Here is a 23861-nt window from a genome sequence, read left to right as displayed (position 1 = left end):
TTGATTTTGGGGGGAAAAAGTGCGCGTTATATTCGGGAAATTACGGTAGGATACGAGCATACAGGGACCAAAAAGGGGAGAAGCTTCCACTTATGCACATTTATTCACATAAAATAAAAATTCCACCTTCACCACTCAAGTCACTCCACTTGTTACCATTTGACTGGAAGTTGCATCCAAAAGCAGCACATCGTGGCATTTTACTAAGCGAGTTTAGGCAACAATACGCAATTGTTGTACACGCTACACATTTGGAAACATCCCATTTACGTCATCAATGCGAGCCCGCAAAACATGGCGCCAACTATCGGTCAAAATATATACTAAATATGATAAAAATATTGCCATTGATTCAACATTTTATGTGTATCTAACAACATATTTTAGTACAAGAGAACAATTGTGGTTTATTAGAGCCTACATGTATTTAAGATAGAGGATCACTTTAAGACTCAGGTAATCATTGAAAATTTGAAGCTGTTGAAGCAGTTTTTTAAAACTGCCTTTTATAATCTACATGCTTTTAAAAAAAACGTATATCGGCTTCCAAAATCAGCTTTGGATATCGGTAGACGGCTGAATTTTTGTTTTTTTAAGATACTGGTATTGGCATAGGCATTTGAAAATCCCATATCAGTCAACCTGTAAAAAAAACCATCAAATTTGTGAATTCGTATTTTTATTGTTCTAACATTGTTTGATTCCCGTCTTATGTGCAAAATGACAACACCCCTTTTTTTAGTGGGCTCGACTAAGGTAACAGTTAAAGTCAGGTAACACTCCCCAGCTGGCAACAGTGCGTTTGGAGAAGACTGCTATCGGTTGAGAACAAGCTGAAGTGTTCTCCTGTATTGCTCGTTGATTATTATTAGACTCCAGTTCTGTCAGATTTTTAATGCGTATCAAAACACCACACAGTAGAACTAATGTTGAAACACAAAACAAGAAAACACATACTTTGTACAGGGCGAGGATTACTACACTGAGACCAACGGAGAAAACAATAAAGCAATTAAAGTTGTAATAACCAATGCCTGCCCTCAACCAACGGTGATCCTCTCGATACGCAATCCCCACTTTAAAGCTTCAAGCTTTTAAAAATAAACCTTTCCCAATTTGAAAATATAATTCTATTTCATTCCTCCTGACCGCCAGAGGGCGGTGCTTAGCACCTGGATATCTACGTGTGCGCAGCACAAAGGTCGAGAATAAAATGCCAGCAACGTCACGCCAGTGGGCGTGACCTGGGTGACGTCACAGGCCAATATAAGGCACACGCTCACCCAGCACTAGTTTCTTTTCTACATTCTCGCATCAGCGAAGGTCGTATTTCCGCGCTTGCCGGAAGCCTCGAAACCAACTTGGTTGGAGCTACGTGGGTTACGTCCTCCTGAGGCTGCGAGCGGCGGCTGGAATTTTTATTTTTTCCAAACGTCTGTACCTTGACAGTACGGGACGAATACAAATACCATTACACTCTTGGCTACTCACACTCATAGCTTAGATACACTACATTAACACCTCAAACAGTACAACAAGCATTAGCAAACATATTATATTGTAGTGAAGTTTGGGTTAATAAGCCCATGGCAACCTTCTGTTATTGTTTTGATTTTTACGAGCCGCTTATGGTCATTGAACACAGCCTCGGTATATAACTGGCTGGCATCGCGAGACTCGTTGTTCGTTTTTCTGTTGTTGCACGGTTTTCACGGCTCGCTGCCCGGATACGCTAAAACGCTGTCCGTGCCTGAGCTAGAAGCCAGCACAGCTCATACGAGAACCATCAGTGACGTTGTACGTGACTAACCTGTGCTGAAGAGGAATAAAAGTTGCAAGTGAGATCCCTTTGTCGTGCGAATCTGTTCACCCACGCCGCGCACATCCGCCGTCACGGAAGGCGGCAGCACGACAACTGGTGTCAGAAGTGGGATAAACAGCAAACCTCAGTGAGTAAATCCAGCCAAGAGAAATTTAATCTGGCGAACCCTGATCCAATGAAAAGCATCGGAAAAAAAAAAAAAGAAAAAAAGAAGCTATAACTCGTCTGTGGCATTGGCGGAGCTAACGCTAATACGCTAACGTCAAGTGACAACCACATCGCCGCACACACTAGTGCAACTTCCGGTCCGCTCCTTCAAAATAAGAGCGAAACCGGAAGTACATCGCAAAATCGACATTTGAAAGTGAAATCAATAAAGAACGAAGAAAGATCGTCATAAAAATGACTGAAGAATTTGGAGGTGCTACAGCAAGCAACCCAGAGGCAGATACAGCTCCAAAATGGTTACAAGCTTTGTTGGAAAATCAAAATCAACAAACAAGGGATTTTCAAATGATGTTGGCCCCCGTCCTGTCTCACATAGCCAACACATCATCTGCTCAACAACCTGCAGCAGAACTCAGGAGTGCTAGTGGGGAGGAGAGCAACGCCTTAATGACCTCTACTAGGGAGAGACGCCCACCTGAACAGAGCACATCTTCTGGCAAAACGACTCGACCAAAACATCGTGCTCCCTTTGCAACCGAATTGGAGGTGATTGATCAAAGAGCCCAGAGTTCAGGCCCCTCCAGACGGAATGCAGCTCTTGAAACTGATAGCGGGCGCAGAGAAAATAGAGAGACTGAGCGTGAAACTCAACACACGCTAGGCTATCGTGATGAAAGCAGACAAAATAATTATGGAGTTCATGCTAACACCTTGCCAGAAGTGCAACGGGCAAAATTAGCCACATTTGATGGAAATGAGGACTGGGAGTCGTTTCTGATGCCATTCAAACGTCAAGCCAGGAAATATGGATGGAGTGCCATGGAACGAGTGGACAGATTACATGAGTGTTTGAGAGGCGCTGCAGTGCGCTATGTTTGCTCACTACCAGAGCGTACGAGGGAAGATTATGTACTTCTGGTCGAGCAACTCACTCAACTCTTTGGGAAAATAGATCCTCCGACAGCAATAAGGAGGAAGCTTGGAGAGCTCCGACAAGGCAGAGAGACGTCAGCTGAATTTGCTGAAGAGGTGCGACGGCTCATCACACTCGCCTACCCAGGGGTCGATCTGCAGCTGCAGGACCAGTTGGCCACTGATGTTTTCCTCAAGGGCTTACGCAACCAAAAAGTTGCTTATGAAGTAATGAATCGTGATCCGGGTTCCTTTTTGGAAGCCCAGAAATTTGTGGAGGCCCACGAACATAACTTCAAAGCTACTGTGGGCCGCGACCCCGAAATAAAGAACCGAGCAAGACTCGTTTCATGGGTCGATGAAGAAGATACATGTGAAGATGTATCAGCAATGTCCCGCCGAATTCAAACCCCGCGGTATGTTACCGTTGACAGTTCACTGCTCTAATGGACCAAATGAAAGCCCTTGTTAACAAAGTGGATCATCTCCAGCTTCAAGTGGAAAATCTCTCATCTACAACTACAGGGCGTCAACAACCAAAAGCATCCCAACAACCCATATCTGGAATAAAACCGAACTACCAACTGCTTCAATCCAATAGAGGACGCTCTCAAACACCAAGCCCAAATCGTGGATCAGCAGGCCCATGTTTCAGGTGTGGGGAAGCGGGACATTTCAGAAAAGACTGTGTTAGGCCATCCAGCCCAGCCCGTAACCATGGTGATAAACACCAAGACTTCCAGGTGCAGTCAGGTGACAGCTCAGTTGTGGACGACGATTTCCAGCTACAAGGCCGGCAGATTGGATGCACCAAGAAGAGAGGTGAGAGTTTACAAATTCCTCTAACCGTGAATGGCATTCCAACGCAAGCTGTGGCAGACACTGGTGCACAAACAACTGTGATATCAGAGGAGTTATACCAAAGAATACTGAAAAACAACACAACACCTGTCGATCTACCTCAGACATACCTACTGAGCGCAGGAGTCGGGGATGGAATGGAAGCTAAACACGGACTTACAGTAACCTTTAAAATTGGGTCCAAGTCTATTTTGCCTGGGAGGTGCATGTTGCTTCAATAAGAGACTGCGTACTCCTTGGGTTGGATCTGATGAAAGCACATGACGTTGTCATCTATACCCGTGGCAAAGTTTTCATTGGTGGTGAACTTGTACTTTCAAAAATTGTGCGTGATGATGGTACAGACTATTGTATGACCAGAGTGATGCTTGGAAAAGCCACAACCATTCCAGCTGCATCTGAATTCATTGTGTGGGGTGAAGTGGAAGACCCGAAATCAGGAATTACAGCTGTGTTAGAACCTTTCCACATCACAGATAACTTAACTTCTGGGAGTGTTCTGGTCACCATGGCAGAAAAAGTTCCAGTTTCCAATTTCTCCACTGAAAAAACAGCACTACCAAGAGGAGTTTGCCTGGGGGTTCTCATAGAAGCTTGTCCTGAAATCCACCATAGGCCAAAACAGGATGCCGGAGAGGAAGCACCATCACTGGTGGTCGGAAGAGTGGCAACCATCCCTGAAATTCCAAGACATCTTCAGAACCTAGTTGCTGCTACAAGTGAAGCTCTCAGTGAAGATCAGCAACAACGGTTCACACAATTGCTGCTCACTTACCAATCCATCTTTGCCAAAAATGATTCCGAACTTGGCTACCTGTCTGCCGTCACACACAAGATACACCGGATCAGCCAGACCTGTACGCCAGCCAGTGAGGAGAACCCCTCTTGGATTTCAAGGTGAGGAGGAAAAACATCTGAAGGCCATGCTGGAAGCAGGTGTGATCACGGCATCAGCTTCTGAATGGGCCTCCCCAGTAGTCTTGGTTCGTAAAAAAGATGGAGGGGTGAGGTGGTGTGTGGACTACCGTGCCTTGAACAATCTGACAGTCAAGGACGCTTATCCACTTCCCCAGATTGAGGAATGTTTCGATGTCGTCGGTGGAGCTACTATGTTCTCAACCCTTGACCTTCAGTCTGGCTACTGGCAGATCTCGGTGGATAGCAAAGACCGTGAAAAGACTGCATTCATAACCAAATGGGGTCTCTATGAATATACTCGTATGGCATTCGGATTGTGTAATGCGCCAAGTACATTTCAGAGGGCAATGGAATATGTCCTTAGAGGCCTTCAGTGGGAAACTCTTCTCATTTATCTGGATGATGTCATTATTATTGGAAATGGTGTTGAACAAAGCTTAGACCGGCTCGAGCAGGTTTTTCAGAGGTTCCAAAGCCATGGGCTGAAACTAAAGCCAATCAAAATGCCATCTGCTTCAAGAAGAAGTTCTCTTCTTGGGTCACGTCGTGAGTGGAGGAGGAGTCCAACCAAACCCAGCTCTCATCAAAGATGTTCAACAATGGAACCCTCCCAACAACGTTAAAGAGCTGCAAGTTTTTCTCGGACTATGCAACTACTATCGCAAGTTTGTTCCAAATTTTGCAGAACTGGCAAGCCCCCTCCATAACCTTCTCAAAAAAGAGACTGTGTTCCTATGGACGGATAAGCATCAGTTTGCTTTCACACTGCTCAAAGAAAGACTCACAACTGCACCCATGTTAGGGTATCCTCATCCTGACGGCAAGTTTATTCTTGAGACTGATGCATCGAGCAACAGTGTAGGAGCAGTCTTGTCTCAAATCCAATCGGGGAAGGAGCGAGTTTTGACTTACGCCAGTAGCCACCTTTCTCCAGCTCAACAACGGTACTGTGTTACTCGCCGCGAGTTACTTGCAGTTGTTCGTTTCACTCGTCAATTTCGCCACTATCTACTTGGAAGAAAATTCCTACTTAGGACCGATCACGGTAGTCTCATTTGGCTTTTCCGTTTCAAATGCCCGGAAGGACAACTGGCCCGTTGGCTTGAAGAGTTGAGCCAATATGACTTCCACATTGAACACCGAGCTGGTAAACGCCATGCTAATGCAGACGCCATGTCAAGGTTGCCAAGAGAAGATGTGGACAATTGTGACTGCTACCAGGCTGGAACAAACCTGTCAGATCTGCCATGCAAAGGATGTGTATACTGCCAAAGAATTCACAAACAATGGGCCAAATTTGAAGAAGACGTTGATTATGTTGTTCCGCTAGCTGTCAGGTGCATTGAATCACAAAGTGACACAATCAGCCAAGAGGCATCAATAGAAGACCAACTATCTGAAACAAGCCCAGTGGCCAACTGGCTAGAGTCGTTTACTCCGGAGCAACTCGCAGCACTTCAGAAAGCAGACCCTTTGCTTAACATCCTTTACAATTGGAAGCAAACTGGGACACTGCCTTCTAGAGACGAAGTAATGCTTGAGTCTCCTGCGGTGAGAAAGTTTTTGCTTTGTTGGCCCCAGGTCACACTGAGACAAGGAGTCCTTCACTATTCCTGGGAGAGGATTGGAGAACAGCAACCAGCCTACCTACTCTTGGTTCCCGCATCCATGCAGAAAGAAATCCTGCAGTTCTGCCACAATCCTCCATATTCCGGTCACTTAGGAGAAGCCAAAACTCTTGAGCGCGTGCGTCAAAATTATCACTGGTATGGCTTGAGTGGGGATGTTCATCTGTTTGTCAAGAGGTGTCCCCATTGCAGTGCATGCAAGAATGCCCGACCAGCAAACAGAGCAAAGATTCAAAGTTACCAATGTGGAGCACCCCTAGATCGGTTGCACCTTGACATTCTCGGGCCATTCCCTATGTCAAACTCTGGCAACAGATACATTCTTGTCATTATCGATCAGTTTACCAGATGGGTCGAAGCCTTCCCTGTCCCTGACCAAGGTGCTGAAACGACAGCCAAGAAGCTTGTCTACGAGTTTATTGCAAGGTTTGGAGCTCCACTTGAGCTATACACAGATCAAGGTCGTAACTTCGAAAGTGCGCTGTTTCAAAATGTGTGTAGACTTCTCCAGATTACCAAAACCAGGACCACACCATATCACCCATCTTCTAACGGGCAAGTAGAACGCTTCAATAGGACCTTGCTACAAATGCTTTGGTGTTATGTGAACCAGAGCCAGAAAAACTGGGATGAGCATTTGCCACTTCTCGCTGCAGCATACCGCAGTTCCCGACACTCAGTGACTGGATACACTCCCAATAGACTAATGCTTGGCAGGGAAACCCACCAACCCAAAGATATCCAATCTGGTACTGCGAAGCTGAACACCAGTCCCATGGAAGTGTCAGATTTCCTGTACAATCTGGAAGAAGGTTTGAATGAAGTGCACAGCTTGGCGAGAGAGCACCTCCGCACTGCACAAGCAAGGCAGAAAAAGGTGAATGATCTTAGAGCAAAAGAGCATTCATACAATGTTGGAGACCTGGTATTCCTTAAGGATGACACCAAGAAGAAAGGAATGAGCCCAAAACTTCAACCAATCTGGAAAGGTCCCCTTATTGTTGCTGCACGGCAAGGTCCTGTCCTGTATGAGATTCAAGGTCCCAAGCGGAGCATCATAATACACCATGACAGACTCATGCCTTACAACAGTGACGTGATACCAGTCTGGGTGTCGCGCCAAAGAAGCATACTGCTGCAACGTCAAGATACAGACAACCAGACGTGTGAAGAGGACGTTCCCCTGGTGCCGGAAATACTGATGCAAGACAACTCAAGCAAAGCGGCTGAGGACTCGAGTGAGCTGTCCAAAGGTTCGTGAGACGCATCTACTCCCAGCGACCCAGCATGCCAGATGACAAGACGAGGTGATATAGACTCATTAGAAAAGACTGTTAGAACATCCAGTGGTCGCGTTGTTAATAGACCAAAAAGATTCAAGTATTAGCAATGCATAGCACTACGCTAATGGTTCTATTTGTTTCAGTTAATGTTATTCCACTGTTGATAATGTTGCAATTTCATAGTTCTTAGTTATTCCTCTATACACTGCCTGCGATACTGAAGGGATTCCTAGAGGGGGGGTAGTGTAGTGAAGTTGGGGTTAATAAGCCCATGGCAACCTTCTGTTAGTGTTTTGATTTTTACGAGCCGCTTATGGTCATTGAACGCAGCCTCGGTATATAACTGGCTGGCATCGCGAGACTCGTTGTTCGTTTTTCTGTTGTTGCACGGTTTTCACGGCTCGCTGCCCGGATACGCTAAAACGCTGTCCGTGCCTGAGCTAGAAGCCAGCACAACTGACCATCAGTGACGTTGTACGTGACTAACCTGTGCTGAAGAGGAATAAAAGTTGCAAGTGAGATCCCTTTGTCGTGCGAATCTGTTCACCCACGCCGCGCACATCCGCCATCACGGAAGGCGGCAGCGCGACAATATAATTGTAAAAACTATATGGTTGGTTTTCTCTTAGGGAACAAACATGAACGAGGGTGTGCAGAATTGTAGATGCAGCCTAACATTTTCTGTCCAATTTAATATTGAGTTCATAAATCAATGCTAAAAGGTACAACAAAGAGCAGCATTTTATTGGCATTTTATGTCCCATTACGTTGCAAGAGTCAAAAGTGCAAGTATTAGACGGACTTGCAGTAGCCCTGACCTTAAATCAGGCATGAAAACCTCCCACCTTTTGGCGAGATTCGCCATTCTGAAGTCAAAAAGGGTTACCTGCGTGAATTGTGTAGATCCAAGGAGAAACATTTTAAGGGGGGGGGGGGGGGGGGTCGGGAGATTTTTTTTTTTTTTTTACCCTTGGACGTTTGATATGCAAGTGGGGAAAGCGGCACAAAGCCAAAAAACTGCACCAGAGTGGCCAAAACATTGACTCATTTTAACGAAACAAAGGAAGGGTAAACTGTTGTGTCCTGTCTCTTCAATGCCAAGCTTGACTGGACGTCTGCCTTGAATGAACTGTCACCCAGTTGTAATTTTGGAAGATGACAGGAGCTGGCAGATTTTAAATCCATCTAACTAACTAACGACATGTTTTATTGAAGCTGCTAAGCCTGTTGCGATATGCAATGAGTCCATTTATCACACGGTAAATAAAAATGAGGGTGTTAATTTTCATGGCTACGTCTTATCGTCGCGTGCGCGCATGGACACATTTGTGCGTGCGCGTACACGTGCGTATTGATGGCATATGAGACGCCAGCTCTTTTCACAGATGTTTATTGGTCATCAACACAAGTTCAGACATACAAAATAAGGAAACACATCCACATTAAACACTTTAAATGTTAGCGTAGCTACATTGAGTCTAATGGGGAAAAAAGACAACCTACTTTTAGCCTGCTATAAAACATTGGCAGTCTTCTCCAAAATGCAAACTTGCGGTTAAAAGGTGACTCTTCAAACATGAAGAATTGCTGCTTAACAGCATTTGAAAACGAAAAAAATGGATTACTGACACTACATGCAATGACAAAAAGAGCTTTTTTGCGGAGTGTAAAGCTTCATGTTAGTGGTTTAGCGAACGTACTTCCGGTGAACATTTCAAAATAAAACATGTCATGTTTTCATATAAAAAACGATTTCTGGAGTCAAGCCTACATACTTCGGAATTCAGATTCTACACTAAGAGTAGCTTTTAAAATGATACCCTTTATGAAAAATCTGATTGGCAATAAATGATTATTATACTACTATACATGTAGTAGTATAATATAATTTTAATGCTTGATATTTTTTTAAGAATTGTTTTGAATCATGTTGGAAAGGCCAAGTCAGTATTCTGAATCTGTTTACATTCCATTCTTTTGCACTAGTTGATGCTATGAGCATTTGACCTCATTGTTTATTTGCAATATATTATTGTTATTTACGTGTTTATTTGTACTTAAATAAAGAATTTAAGTGTTCCAAAATGGTATAAGCGGCATTAAAATTTCATTGCTCAATTAGTAAAAAAAAAAAAAAGGGGGGGGGATTATTAGATTAGTCAACTAATCGTAAAAATAGTCTGCTGACTAATGGGGAGAAAATTAGACGTTTGGGACAGCCCTAGATGTACAGTGTACTTCAGGGGTGCCTAATCCCGGTCCTCGAGAGCCTCTATCCAGCTTGTCTTCCGTGTCTCCCTCCTTTAACACACCTGAATCAAATGATCAGCTCATCAGCAAGCTCTGCAGCAGCCTGATAACGATCCTGATTAGTTGATTCAGGTGTGTTAGAGGAGGGAGACATAGAAAGCAAGTTGGATAGGGGCTCTCAAGGACCGGGATTGGGCACCCCTGGTGTACTTCCTCCACACCCTTCTCACCCTTCCTTTTTTTACCCCTGACCCATTTTCATGCCTGTTCAATCTAAAGGAACTCAACGTTATCTTAAGGCAAAAAAATATAATGATTGATTTTAGGGCTGCAGCTATCGATTATTTCAGTAATAAATTAATTTATCAATTAGTTCAAATAATCGAGTAATATGATTAGGAACATTTAATGTGTTGCGGAATTTTAGGAGATATAAAACAAAACTAAGATTGCTCTTTAAAATGAGCATTAAATGCGAATACAAAATAAAATCCCCGAGTGTTTTTTCAAACTATGCAGAATTGCAGTTTCATTTCACAAGAGCAAAACAATAAAACTAAAATTTTATTAAAATAAATTAAAATACCTGAACATAAACTTCAAACGGTAAAAAAAAAATGAATGAGGATCGAAGTACAACAAAAGAACAATTGGTTAACTTGCATAGAAAACGTCTGCTAGCTTAAATGCTATAAAATACTAACATTTTTTTTACAGGGCTCTTAAAAAAATCATTCAAACACATATTCCCACAAAAAAAAAAACTGCTACATATAAACTAAATTAAAAACGCATAAACAATCATATTAGCTCAAACAAAAACGTACAATCTTATGTTAGTCTTAATAGGGAGCAGCTGGATCCAGCCATGTTTGATGAGTTATGTCATATTCACTGTTTCCACTAGAGGGCAGTGTATCCACTCAAATTAATAAAACTAAATGGAAACATTTTCAAATCAAACCTTTACAACACCACTCTAAACGAATCTTCGAAACAGCAAAATTTATTTCGAAGCTTTTTTCTAATCTAATTCCTAGAGTTATGCAATTAATCGTTGCAGCACTAATTGATTTCATAAAGGCATTCCCACACATACGTACATACAAGCTCACAGCTATCAGGGATAAAACTGTTGAATGCGTGCAATCTGCAATGTGTGTGGGAATCTTTGGGCACGTAACGATTCGATTACGATTCAGAGGCTTGGATTTGATTATTGATGCACCCACCACCTATTAGTTGCTTTTAATGTTTCTAACATTAGTTACAAAAATTGTACAAAAATCTTCTTTGACTTAAATAAACGACTATTTCAGTGTTAGCAGTTCAAAACAGTAAATTAAAGTCCCCATTCTGTATCAGCAGCTTCAAACTACGTTCAATTAATGATGTGAATCAACCATTAAAGTTGGTAAAATTGCTCCCGTTATTCCGTAATTTCCTTTGTGTCTACTTTTGATATGTGAAAGTTTTAAAACTGTTTTAAAGATAGATTTAAGTCAAGATTTTGGTGATTTAGGTGTATTTTAGATAAAAGTTAATTAGGTTCACTTGGAAGGTTCACTGCAACAGCCTTCCAGGGAAGTCTACTGCTTTAAGATGGCAGCTGTTTACCAACGCCGGCAAGTCTGTCATTTCGCATCTAGTTTTCTATACATGTGCTGCTAACGCTGCAGAGTCTTTCACTTCACATCTACTGTAGTTTTCGGACTTTAAGTTGCACCTGAGTATAAGTCGCACTAGCGCAAAAATGCGCAATGAAGAGGAAAAAAAAAAACAAGTCACACCGGAGTATAAGTCGCATTTTGGGGGGAAATATACTTGATAAAATCCAACACATAGAACAGCTATGTCATCTTGAAAGGCAATTTAAAATAAAAATACAATTGAGAACAACATGCTGAATAATTGTTATATGATGCATGAACAATGAAATGCGAATGTGGCCGGTATGTTAACGTAACGTAGCTATTAAGAGTTATTTAGATAACTATAGCATAAAGCAGTGTTTTTCAACCGGTGTGCCGCGGCACACTAGTGTGCCGTTAGAGATCGTCAGGTTTGCCGCGAGAAATGATCCAATATCGCATTTTTATTTTATTTTATTTTATTTTATTACGTCTTCGGGCGGAGTTGCAGGAGGAAGGAACAGTTGGAAAGTTGCAGTCGTGCCCAGATGAATGAAGTATTGCTCGTGTCGCATTTAAGAACTGCTCGGATTTCTAGCCATCAGTAACCTTGCTGTCCGCAGCACGTCTACATAATTTGATTAGACTCGTCAAGAGTCAATATACCCGAAAGTGTTTTTTCCATTTTATCCATATGTGACGACCGTCAATGACAATCCTCCCCATGTTTTATTCCAACACATTGTCGAGGACAGCAAAATGGCTGACGGCTAAAAATCTGAGCCGTTCTTGAATGCGACACGAGCAGCTATCCTAAACGTCATCCCCAAACGAAACACCTGTCGCATCAAAACAAGTCAATGGATTATTTCGTTCGCCTTTGTGAAAACACAGACAAACAGGCAACTTTTTTGAGAAAAGCTACAAAGGTAAATGAGAAAGCCCCCTATGCCAGTTACCTTGTTGCTAAATCTAAAGTCCCACACCGTGGCAGAGACCTTAATACTACCTGCCTGCAAAGCTATTGCCAGCGAGCTGCTCGGCCCTGATGCGGTAAAAGACATTGCTAAAGTCCCCCGTCTGATAATTCTGAGCTTTTCAAGCCTAACTGCTATAAATAAAAAATAAAAACGGACTGAGAGCTGTTGATGAAGTTTTCTGCTAGTATATCAGCTTTGGGTTCATCTAAATATGCTCAAGTTTCACACTGAGTAAGTATAAATATTGAGAAACAATTTTATAAATAAATATACTGTAAAGAAAGTAATTTTGGAACATTTTTGGTTTGTGGTGTGCTGCGAGATTTTTTCCAATGTAAAAACGGGCCATGACTCAGTAAAGGTTGAAAAACACTTGCATAAAGAACATGCTAACAAGTTTACCAAACCATCAGTGTCACTCCAAAACACCAAAATAACATGTGAAATGATATAATTTGTTAATAATTTCACACATATCTTACTGCTGAGTATAAGTCGCACCCTCAGCCAAACTATGGAGAAAAAAAAAAACAAAAAACTTTTAGTCCAAAAAATCCGGTAGTTCTTCATAAATGTAATATTTACCGTACCATTATGTGGGCGTAGATTGTTGCGGCTGTCCGCAGCAGTCAGGTATTATTGTTTTTTTACCTAGCGGCATGAGTTGACAATGACAAGCATGATGTTTACTCTCAGTCCATTCCTCATTGCGTTCCGAAGACCGCCCTGTGTTTTAGTTCCGCTTTACTTGGCATATTTCAACAATTGGAATTTGGATGTTTGTGAATCATTCTTGAATCTTCCACGGCCGAATCGCTGATAATGTAAGAATCGGAAATTTTGCACACCTCTTCTTACAAACATCTCTGGGCAATTGTTCTCTCGAAATTTGTCTGTGGAGTTATTTGCAAAGCTGTATGTAAAAAGCACTGATTTTGCTGGAGGAAAATGTCTTATTTCTATGTTGGTTAGGCTTTTTGCGGGAGGGTGATCCTCTGAATATTACGTGATCGGGCCCGATTTCCGGCCACGTGATTGGATTGGGGACACCACTAATTTATTGGAAACTTTTTCTGCAGAGCATCAAAATGACAGAGAATAAGATGTTTCCCCCAGCTGCATGTGTAGTAAGCCGAGCTCGAGGAGCCAGGCTGTGTAGATTAAATAAATGTAGAAAATGACATCACTCTTACAATTTTTTTTTTTTTTTTGGAGGGGGTGTATTTACCAAGTGACACTTAACGTCCCAGTTTTTGACCCTTCTCTTAATTGCTTTTTACAGCTGATGAATCTGGCAGCGATGAAGACTTCATAGTGGAAGACGACGATGACAGTGACTATGGCCAATCCAAAAAAAAAAGTAAGAAGGTTATTCGACGAGGCCGAATGGAAAAGGAGAAGAAATCGCCTAAACCCCGGTTAAAGGCAACAGGTAAGATCAGGGGTGAAAGTCGCTAGAATTTCTTGACGGAACTCGCTGAATTATTTTGGGTTTTTTTGGGGAGGGGTGTCAAACCTCTTAAAACCACTGAAATGCAGATAATCTGCTTTTGCCATAGGCAAGGCAGATTTATTTAAATAGCACAATTCAACACAAGGCAATTCAAAGTGCTTTACATCACATGAAGATCCTAAAAATCACATTTAAATCAATACAACGTAAAAACCAAGACAAAAGATCGCATTTAATCACAAATAAAATAAAAATAAATAAATAAAAATAAAACAAAAATATAACAAAAACTACTACTAATAATAATAATTGAAATCAGCAATGGAGATAAGCACAGGAGGAATAGAAAGCAGGTAGATTGAAATATATAGCCAGTTATGGATATGCAGTGCTAAACAAAAGCGTTTTTAGCCCTGATTTAAAAGAGCTAACAGTTTGAGCATACTTCAGACGTTCAGGTAACTTGTTCCAGAGGTGAGGAACATAATAACTAAATGCTGCTTCACCCTGCTTGGCTCTTGTTCTTGGAATATGCAGAAGACCGGTTCCAGACGACCTTAGGGGTCTAGATGTCTCATAGGAATCTAACAAGTCAAGCATGTATTTTGGTCCAAGGCCATTAAGTGTTTTGTAGACGAGCAGTAGTATTTTATAGTCTATCCTTTGACTCACTGGAAGCCAGTGTAGCGATTTCAAAACCGGTGTAATGTGGTCCAGCTTCCTTGTATTTGTGAGGACTCTGGCTGCAGCATTCTGTACTAGCTGCTGCTTCCTGACTAATTTTTTATCAAGACCCGTAAATATACCGTTGCAATAGTCCAATCTGCTGAAAATGAATGCATGCATAGGTTTTTCCATGTCTTGTTGAGTCAGAAGCCCCTTAATTCTGGTTATATTTTTTAGGTGGTAATAAGCGGATATAGTGACGGACTTTAGATGGCTATCAAATTTTAGGTCTGGGTCGATAATTACGCCAAGGTTTCTGACTTGATTTGTAGCTGTAAGTGACATTGTGCTAAGTTGGCTGCTTATCTTTAAACCTTTCCTTTTTTGGCCCAAAAATGATCACCTCTGTCTTCTCCACATTTAACTGGAGAAAATTCTGGCACATCCATTCATTGATTTGATGAATGCATTTACTCAGGGAGACCAAGGGACTATAATCATGTGGGGACACAGAAATGTACAGTTGTGTGTCATCTGCATAGGCGTGATAGGAGATGTCATACTGTTCCATTATCTGAGCTAACGGAAGCATATAGATCAGGGGTCGGCAACCTATGACACGCGTGTCAGCACTGGCACGCGAAGGGTTAACCAGTGACACGCGAGGGCATGGCAAAAAAAAATAAAAAAAAAATGCGTGTTATGTTCATTGTCGGTTGTAGCTTTATCACTTGCTCAAGCGCCCCATCTTGTGGCCGTTTTATTTATTGGTTCTAAAACAGTAGAAGAAAAATGCAAATAGGAAGTTCTTCAAATGGGATTCAGTGTGTTACATGGCAGCTCCACTCACAACTTGAGTGGCATTTGTGTTCTTTAGAGCAACGTCTGTGAGTATTTTGTTGTCAAATTGAGAATTACACTCTTTATATTGTCTTTAGATTGCATGTTTGAGGGGAAATGTGTTTGATATTTCTAATTAAGAACTACTGAATACAGGCTAATTGTGTTTGCATATATGGATGGCATTTTGTTATTTGCAGCATTGTTGCTGATTGCATGTATTTTTTCATTGTTTTAGTTTCATAAAAAAGAAAAGAGACACATAAAGGATTACTGAAAACATCCGGAGTGTGAACCTTTTCATGTTTAGCTGTTTGGATAGCGGAAGCGAGCCCATTTACAATGTGCCTTTTTACCGGAAATTAAGGCATTTTCAGTTGTGCGCCCTGTTATTTAGGGGCTTTACGGGACCGCCCCTCTCACCCACTCTGCCTGTGGCGTTATATGCGAGCAATAATTGATTTTGAGCACACCTCCAGCTCTTCCCCAATTTCTCGACTCCTGCGCTTGTCGGATTTTTTTTCTCTGCGCGTTAAATTCAGCCCACGCTACTAACATGTCACGAAGCCGACCAATCAGAGAGCTGGCGGAAGTACACTGTGTTACCAATTGCCCTTTTTGGTAATTGCAACTCTGCACCGTAGGATGTAGTGGACAGGCGATTAACGTGGCTTGTTGTCGTCGATTCGCCCGGTGCTTATTACTTCAGAGAGGTGGTGATGTGTATAAAAACACAGTGACACGTTGGATGGTATTTTGCTGGAGACTTTTATTAACAAAACTAAAACCAGCATGGGACACAGCCACTTTTCATGGCGCTCTTCGCACAACTCTCTCTCAACACCTTGCTCCCTGCCTCTCTTTTTCTTACGCTTAACTTGTAAGCTGGTCATACTGTAGGGGACAGCGGCCCCTTGGGGGTGCCGGTAACAACTGGTTGGCTGGTTACTTCCGCTTGCTCTGTGCATTATGCCTCGGGAGCGTTGTGTGTGTGTCGCATAACAAGTGTCAAACGCAACTACGAGACGAAACATGAAATTCATGGAAAACAGGGCCAGGGATCACATTAAGGTAGTCATCTTTTGTATTTGTTATATAAAATCTAAAATTGTGCATTGAATTCACTGTTAGTGAAAAAGACAAAGTAGTCGCCTGACTTTGAAGGTTAAAACAGCCCGCTCTGTACTGTGAGAGACCTGCACTGAGAATCACGCTTGTTCCCCTTTTCTTGCTGGGTTGTGTGTGTGTGTGTGATATGTTTACATAAGATGATGCTCAAGTTTTGATATTTTCTAAAATATACTTTTATTTTTTAGTTATTTGTTAAAGAAGAATGGTAGTTGTAAGATTTCAACGTATGTTCATGTTGTTTTCTTTGGAGTAAAATTACAGCTCTGTTGGATATAAAAATTTGGATGTGCGTCATTAATCTTGGTGTGGCACACTGATTGACAAGAAAATTTGAAAGTGGCACGCCACACCAAAAAGGTTGCTGACCCCTGATATAGATGTTAAATAAGAGTGGTCCAAGAATTGACCCTTGAGGGACTCCACACGTGAATTTGGTTCGTTCTGACTGATAGTTTCCGATTGACACAAAGAAATCCCTATCATGTAAATAGGATGTGAACCACTGAAGAATAGTGTCAGTAAGCCCTACCCACTGTTCCAATCTGCTGAGTAGTATGTTGTGATCAACATACAGAGTTATTTCTATAACACATACAAAAAACCCAAAAGATTTTCATTCAGAATTGTATTTTTTTTTTCAATGATTTGCAAATTAAAAACGAAAACAGCAGTAAACCCCAACCTCCATCTCCTAATTTTCTCCCCCACATTTCCTCAATGCCAAACCTCAATTTTGACTACTCAAGAACATTGGATGTACATCAAAATTGAAGCGAATGTAAACATTTACTTTTCCTCATTTTTTGTTTTGTGTTTAAATAATAAAGATATAAGAGGTATAAGATATAACAGCGGTGTGCCAAAAATCGATTATTATATGCATCGAGATTCAACACGTGACGATTCGATTAGGATTAATAAATGTTAAAAAAACGATGATTTTCCCTAATAACTTTGACAGCCGCTACTAGCGGAACGAAATTCAAAGGACACGTCTGCCGGCCTGAAACCTTTAACGGATGCACAATGTTATGATGGATGCAGCTGAAGTTACTGAGCCAGAGATTTACCTCTGTTCAACAAACTCGAAAATATTTGTGTATTAAACAGGCAGGGACCCGGCGGTCGCGCTTTGGCTTCTCTTCTGTGTGCAAATTATTTTTTAGAGCGAGAGGGGAAGAGAGATAGTTCGTTGCCCCTTGTCTTTCAGTTGTCCAGCAGTAGATTCAAGTCTTGTTAATTGGAAAAAGTCCCTAGTGTTGTGCCAAGTCCCGTGTCTGTCTTTCAGAAGGGAGTACAGGAACTCTCGTGTACTGTTTAACTTGTTGTTTTTGAGATGTTACTAGTTAGCGCCAAGTGCTATGCATATTAGCGACTTTCCATGTCGGGCTGTGCGTTGTTTGGTGGTGTACAAAAGTTAATCCTGGTTTTAAACGTTCTGCATCTGGAGTAAGTACAGCGGTAACACTATAAACATGCAAAATAAGTAAGATACAGTCAAAAGTTTGGACTAGGCCTGAACGATATTGGAAAAAACTATTGTTGCGATTTTTTGGGGGGGTTTGCGATATATTGCGATATTATATTGCGATATTAAAAAAAAAATTATACATATTTTTTGAAAGAAATTTTCACTAGATGACTTGAATAGCTTTTTGGAAAGACTTTGGATGACTCACCATCACCACAGTGTACAGTGATCCCTCGTTTTTCGTGGTTAATGGGGACCAGAACCCGCCGCGATAAGTGAAAAACCGGGAAGTAGCGCACCCCCCCACCCCCCAATTTTTGTGTGTTTGTGTTTTTTTGTTCTCAATGTATTTATTCAGATTTTGCATTGGAAAGAGATACATATAAGACATGTTTTTTTCCCTCACTTTCCCCCCTAAAGTGCTTTAAAAAATGTATATAAATAAATGGTTTTCAAGCACTTCCAAATGTCATAATTATGATCAGTTTTAAACATAAATGCCCAACCAAATCATTTTTGAACAAGAATAAAGTACTGTAGTAGATAAATGCTTGGCTTTATTAAATGCTTCTGTTTATCTACCTTAGCTGTGACCGTTACAGTGACATGTAGAAATTTCAAACTCCTCATGATCACTTCTGGCATTTATATGTCTCCAACGTCTCCACACACACACACGCACGCACACACACACGCACGCACACACACACACACACACACACACACACACACACACACACACACACACACACACACACACATTCATTCCAGCGGGCTTCCTTGCAGAAACTGTTTAACAAGCTAAACGATGATTGACAGATGCCCGTGTGAAGTCTGCTTCTTTGGCCAGATCAAAGCAATGTTAACTTTAATAAGCAAGTGCCGCAGTGACTGAGAGGAACAAAGGCCTGGGAGAGGGAGGGTGTGAGGCTGTACGCAAATAAAAACTATCGCATGTGCTTGCAATGGGACTATCGCGCATGCGCACATCGAGATGGCAATGTTTAAACGATATATCGTTCAGGCTTAGTTTGGACACACCTCCTCATTCAATGCAACACAAATGAAGGTATCAATCCCATTGATAAAGCAATTAATTCCACTAATGAACCCTGAAAAGGCATACTTGTCAAGTCAAAAACCATTCTAAGTCACTCTCGAAGTGACTCTTGAAGAGTGTACAAAAAAGTAATCAGAGGGCACTTTGAAGATCCAAAAATATTACATGTACATGTTTTTCGTTATTTCACCTGTTGTTGCTAAGTACATAGTTCCACACATGTTCATTCAGTTTCAGCTTCAGTGAGAATTTACAATGACACTATAAATGATGGACAGTAGATAAAATACATAAGCCTCTTGAACTCCTTTCTCTTAAAAAGCTGATCAATTTTCTGTTGCATTGCCCTTTTTTGTTGCATCAATTCAACAAGCTTTATTTTTTTTCCTTTTTGCTATTTCAGAAAACGTGCATTCAAACCAATCAAAGCTAACTATCTCTGCTAATCACACGTCAGTATTGTGGTGTAAGGAGTTTGAACTACACTACGCAGCATTCAGTGTGATTAATTATTGAGTCACATGATGTTATGTTGAAGGAAGTTCAGTCTAGAGACTGTGCAACTGGCGCGGGTGAAACCGAAAGTATTTATAGACAAGTTTCCGAGGTACTACTGCTTTACTTCCTTATTTCTGCTCGCGACTTCCATTTTCCACGTTCTCTAACTAAAACAACAATGGGGCTGGAGTGGCATCACTCATCAAAATCCCTCAAAAAAAGACCATTTCGAAATACAGCATCCATCTGCCGTCATCACGACATGGGAGGACAACATGTTCATGAAGGCTGATGTGGAACCAAGCACCGAGTCACCACAAGGATCGGGTGTTTATGTAGGCATGTTGCCACTGTGTTATAGAAGGTACTTGAGGCATGTGAAATTTCCGATTCTTAGATAATTTGCGATTCGGCCGTGGAAGAGAACGATTCACAAACATCCAAATTCCGATTCTTGAATTATACCAGGTAAAGCGGAACTAAAACACAGTCAGCACGGTCTTCGGGACGCAATGAGGAACGGACCTAGAGTAAATATCATGTTCAACTCATGCCGCTAGAAAAAAAAAATATATATATACTAATACCTGACTGCTGCCGTCAGCCGCTACAAACAGCGCCCCGTTGCTAGTTGCTACAAACATACGGCTACGGTAGATATCACATATATGTAGAACTAGGTGCGAAATGACAGACTTGCAGGCATTTGTAAACACCCGCCATCTTAAAGTAGCAGACTTTTCTAGAAGGCTCTGTTGTAGCGAACATAATTAACTTTTTATCTAAAATACTCCTAAATTGGCAAAATGTTGACTTGAATCTATCTTTAAATGATGAAACAGTTTTAAAACTTTGACATGTCGAAAGTAAACAGAAGGGAAATTATGGAATAACGGAACCAATTTTAACAACTTTAAAGGGTTAGGGTTAACCCTTGATTCACAACATTAAATTAATTGAATGTAGTTTAAATAAAGCTGCTGATACAGACTGGGGACTTAAGTATTTTATTTACCGTTTTTAACTGTTAATTTGATACTGAAATAGTAGTTTGGTTTAGCCTGACAGGATTTTTGAAAACTTTTGGAACTAATGTACATAGGGGTGTAATGGTACACAAAAATCTCGGTTCGGTACGTACCTCAGTTTTGAGGTCACGGTTCGGTTCATTTTCGGTACAGTAAGAAAACAAAATGCAAAATATAAATGTGCTAGTTGTTTACTACACACTTTTGTGCTTTCAACAATGGGAACAGTAGCCTATACAAAGCTAGAATTCTGCTCAAAAAGTAGTGGGTATTTAAAGATAATAATCCAACAACAATTTGCCTTTCAGACCCCGCGTATTGGTCAACTTTCTTTCTGAAAGAAGAAAAAAGAAGTCCTGTGCTAAAGATCCTAATGACAAAGATTTTAACATATATTTTACAAATGAAATGCCTCAATGATTTTTTTTCTTCTTTTGAACGGTTTTCAAAAGCTTTATTGGTGGATTTTCTCAAGTTAAAGCGCCACACAGAAATTAATACACAGATCCTGCTTACACAATTAAATTTATTATTTTTATTATTTAATTACAGGTGTTTTAGCTCATTTCAATTTATTTTGTTTAAATCGGCTATTATTTGTTTTATAATGTGTTTGTATTTTACAAATGTGATGTACTATTCATTTATATTGTATATTTTATGTTGTATAACTTTAGTTTGAAAATCGACCGGATCCATCGTATTTTTACACGAGTGACTTCCGGTCTGCTAGCTAGTAGTGTTGACGCAGGAGGGTGGCGTCTCGCGTCAAATAATAAACTCTCTGTTCTTTTCGCGTGCATCGCGTTGAGCCGCTTCTGGGACGCGTCTACCACGTGGCTGCACTGCGACTTGTGTACATTGGCTGATTGACTTTAATGGCCACGTTTCACTGCGTTCTCGCGGCGGCCATGTTGTCGCGCCGTTGACATTTCTTACTGTCCTACCGTGTTGGTCCTCATTATAGTAGAGAAAATGGAGTAAATATAATCTACACAAAGAAACTGTAACCCGAGCGACTCACAGCCTCGAAAAGTAAGGGTTATATTACGTCAGAAACTCATTCGGTACGCGTCCGTTCCGAACCGACCACCAAGTACCGAAACGGTTCAATACGAATACATGTACCGTTACACCCTTAAATGTACAAAACATTCAAAACGGGACAATAGGTGTTGTATGCAGGTGTTGCCTCTGTGGATCCTTCACAAGCAACAAATGTTGTCTCTCTCTTACTCGCCTGAGCGACTTCTTAATGGGCGCAAATGCGTTCTCTTTCATGTGTGCAGGTGCGCTCTTCCTCGTGTGCGCAAATACAGGGTGTCCATAAAGTCTCTTTACCATATTAAAAATGCAATTAATTAGATATTTTATTCAGATTTGTTCTATTGCATTCAGCGTTTATTGAAGTTTTTTTTTTATACCTCTTTTAATACACTTCTTCTTGGGCACAATTAGTGGCACGAAGCACATCAAGACGGCACTTGATTTCTTGCCATGTTCGCTGTAGCATAGCCTCATCACTTGTGGCAATGGCATCAGTAATCCTTCGTTAATTCGTTCATTAATGTCCCTTATCTTTGTTCGATACGCGATATCTTTAACATAGCCCCATAAAAGTCCAGGGGAGTGATATCTGGTGAACGTGGCGGCCAAGGAATTGGCCCATCCCTTCCAATCAATCAGTCTGGACATGTTTGATTGAGGAACCCACAAACATGCAGCCCCCAATGTGTTAGTGCACTATCTTGCTGAAAAATGATGGTTGGTTGAAGGTCATTCAGTTGTGGTGCCACATATTCAGTTAAAAGGTCAAGGTAAACATTTGCAGGAGAGTCATTTGTGCTTCGTGCAACTAATGGTGCCCACGTAGAAGTGTATTAAAAGAGGTAAAAAAAAAACAATAAATGCTGAATACAGTAGAACAAATCTGAATGAAGTATCTAATCAATTGCATTTTTAATACATTTTTGAAATGGTAAAGAGACTTTATGGACACCGTGTATGTTCGTGTGTACAGTACATGCGCCCTTACTCGCATGTGGAAGTACTACCTGCTCTATGCTTCCTGTGCCAAAATAAAAGCATGCATCACAACACAAAAGTTAACATAATTTTAAAAAAAAATTTAAAAAAACGACTGGATACAAAATGGCGAGACGCCCTTGTCGTAAGGTTAAAATCACGCAAGTTGGGTAACCCTAACCTGAGGACTACAGTACCTGTCTATTGCAATGTCAATTTTTTCAAAAATTCCTTAGGCCGAGGTACCGCGCACCCTTTCTCACTGTGGTGCCGCTAGTGTGAAACAGCTTTTAGTCTCGGCAAAGTTAAGAAAAAAGTTTTTCTCATTTTAATTCATGTATTGTTTTGACCTTTGCTTTTCTAGTAAACCCCAGCCCTACCAAAGGTAAGGGGAAAGGCCACACCAGCACCAAGGCGCCGGAAAAGAGTTCACCCAAAGAGGAGGAAGACGATGATCCCGAGAGTCCCTTTGAAGAAGAAGAGGGGGAAACCGAGAAGAAAGATGCATCCCCTGCCCCCAAGGTGACAAAAGGTGCCATAGAAGAGGAGGAGGAGGAGGAAGATGAAGAGGAGGGTGGCTCAGAAGAGGAAGCGCCTTCTGGAGAAGACTAGATCTTACACCATAAATTGTCCATGTTTAATTTTTTTGTTTGGGTTTTTTTTTTTTTTTTTTTTTTTTTTGTCCTCTTGGTGGCCTGGCTACATGGTTTGGACTAGTTGTGCTTGTCTTTTCTCTCCACTGAACTTGAGCATGGATCACAGTCCACCCATATGATCATCAGCTTCAGCCATTCCTTTGACCTAGTCACCATCTTCGATTAACAAGACATTCTACGACGCTTCTAATATAAGCCTACTGATATTTCTTTTTGGTTCATTTAGAGAATCCGTCCTGTGTGAACAATTAAAAAAAAAAAAAAAAAAAAAAATTCATTTCCCCCACACACAAAATGATCAGTGATCAAAATTTTGTTCTTTTCCTAGTATCTGAAAGGCACCAAATTTACACTGTGAGAAGTCAGCAAAGGGGTGAAGTTATTTACAGATGTTTTACTTTAAAACTAATGTTTTACCATTGCTACATGAAGCAATCACAAATGTTTTGCTGTGTTTGAAACGGTTTTATTTTTATTTTATGCTTTTGTGGGTGGTAATCTTAGAGAATACAAAAAAAAATGAAGCTTGCAATTTTGGAAATTCATTTGGTTGAATGTATTTCATAGATCACTGTGATAG

General features: G+C 41.1%; 1 protein-coding gene across 1 annotated transcript in view; it reads left to right on the top strand.

Annotated features, from left to right (window-relative positions):
* The window catches only part of nucks1a (nuclear casein kinase and cyclin-dependent kinase substrate 1a), an 84151-nt gene extending 60575 nt beyond the window's left edge, over positions 1-23576 (top strand). The window contains exons 7-8 of the mRNA XM_057846948.1: positions 13736-13885; positions 22990-23576. Of these exons, the coding sequence (XP_057702931.1) occupies positions 13736-13885; positions 22990-23237 (398 nt within the window). The 3' untranslated portion in view covers positions 23238-23576. The remainder of the gene's footprint in view (positions 1-13735; positions 13886-22989) is intronic.
* The last annotated feature ends 285 nt before the right edge of the window (positions 23577-23861 follow it).

Source organism: Corythoichthys intestinalis, chromosome 9, assembly GCF_030265065.1.
Source record: "Corythoichthys intestinalis isolate RoL2023-P3 chromosome 9, ASM3026506v1, whole genome shotgun sequence".
In the NCBI taxonomy this organism is placed as follows: Eukaryota; Metazoa; Chordata; class Actinopteri; order Syngnathiformes; family Syngnathidae; genus Corythoichthys; species Corythoichthys intestinalis.
The sequence above is the reverse complement of the archived record's forward strand: the minus strand, read 5'-3'. Positions and strand labels throughout refer to the sequence as shown.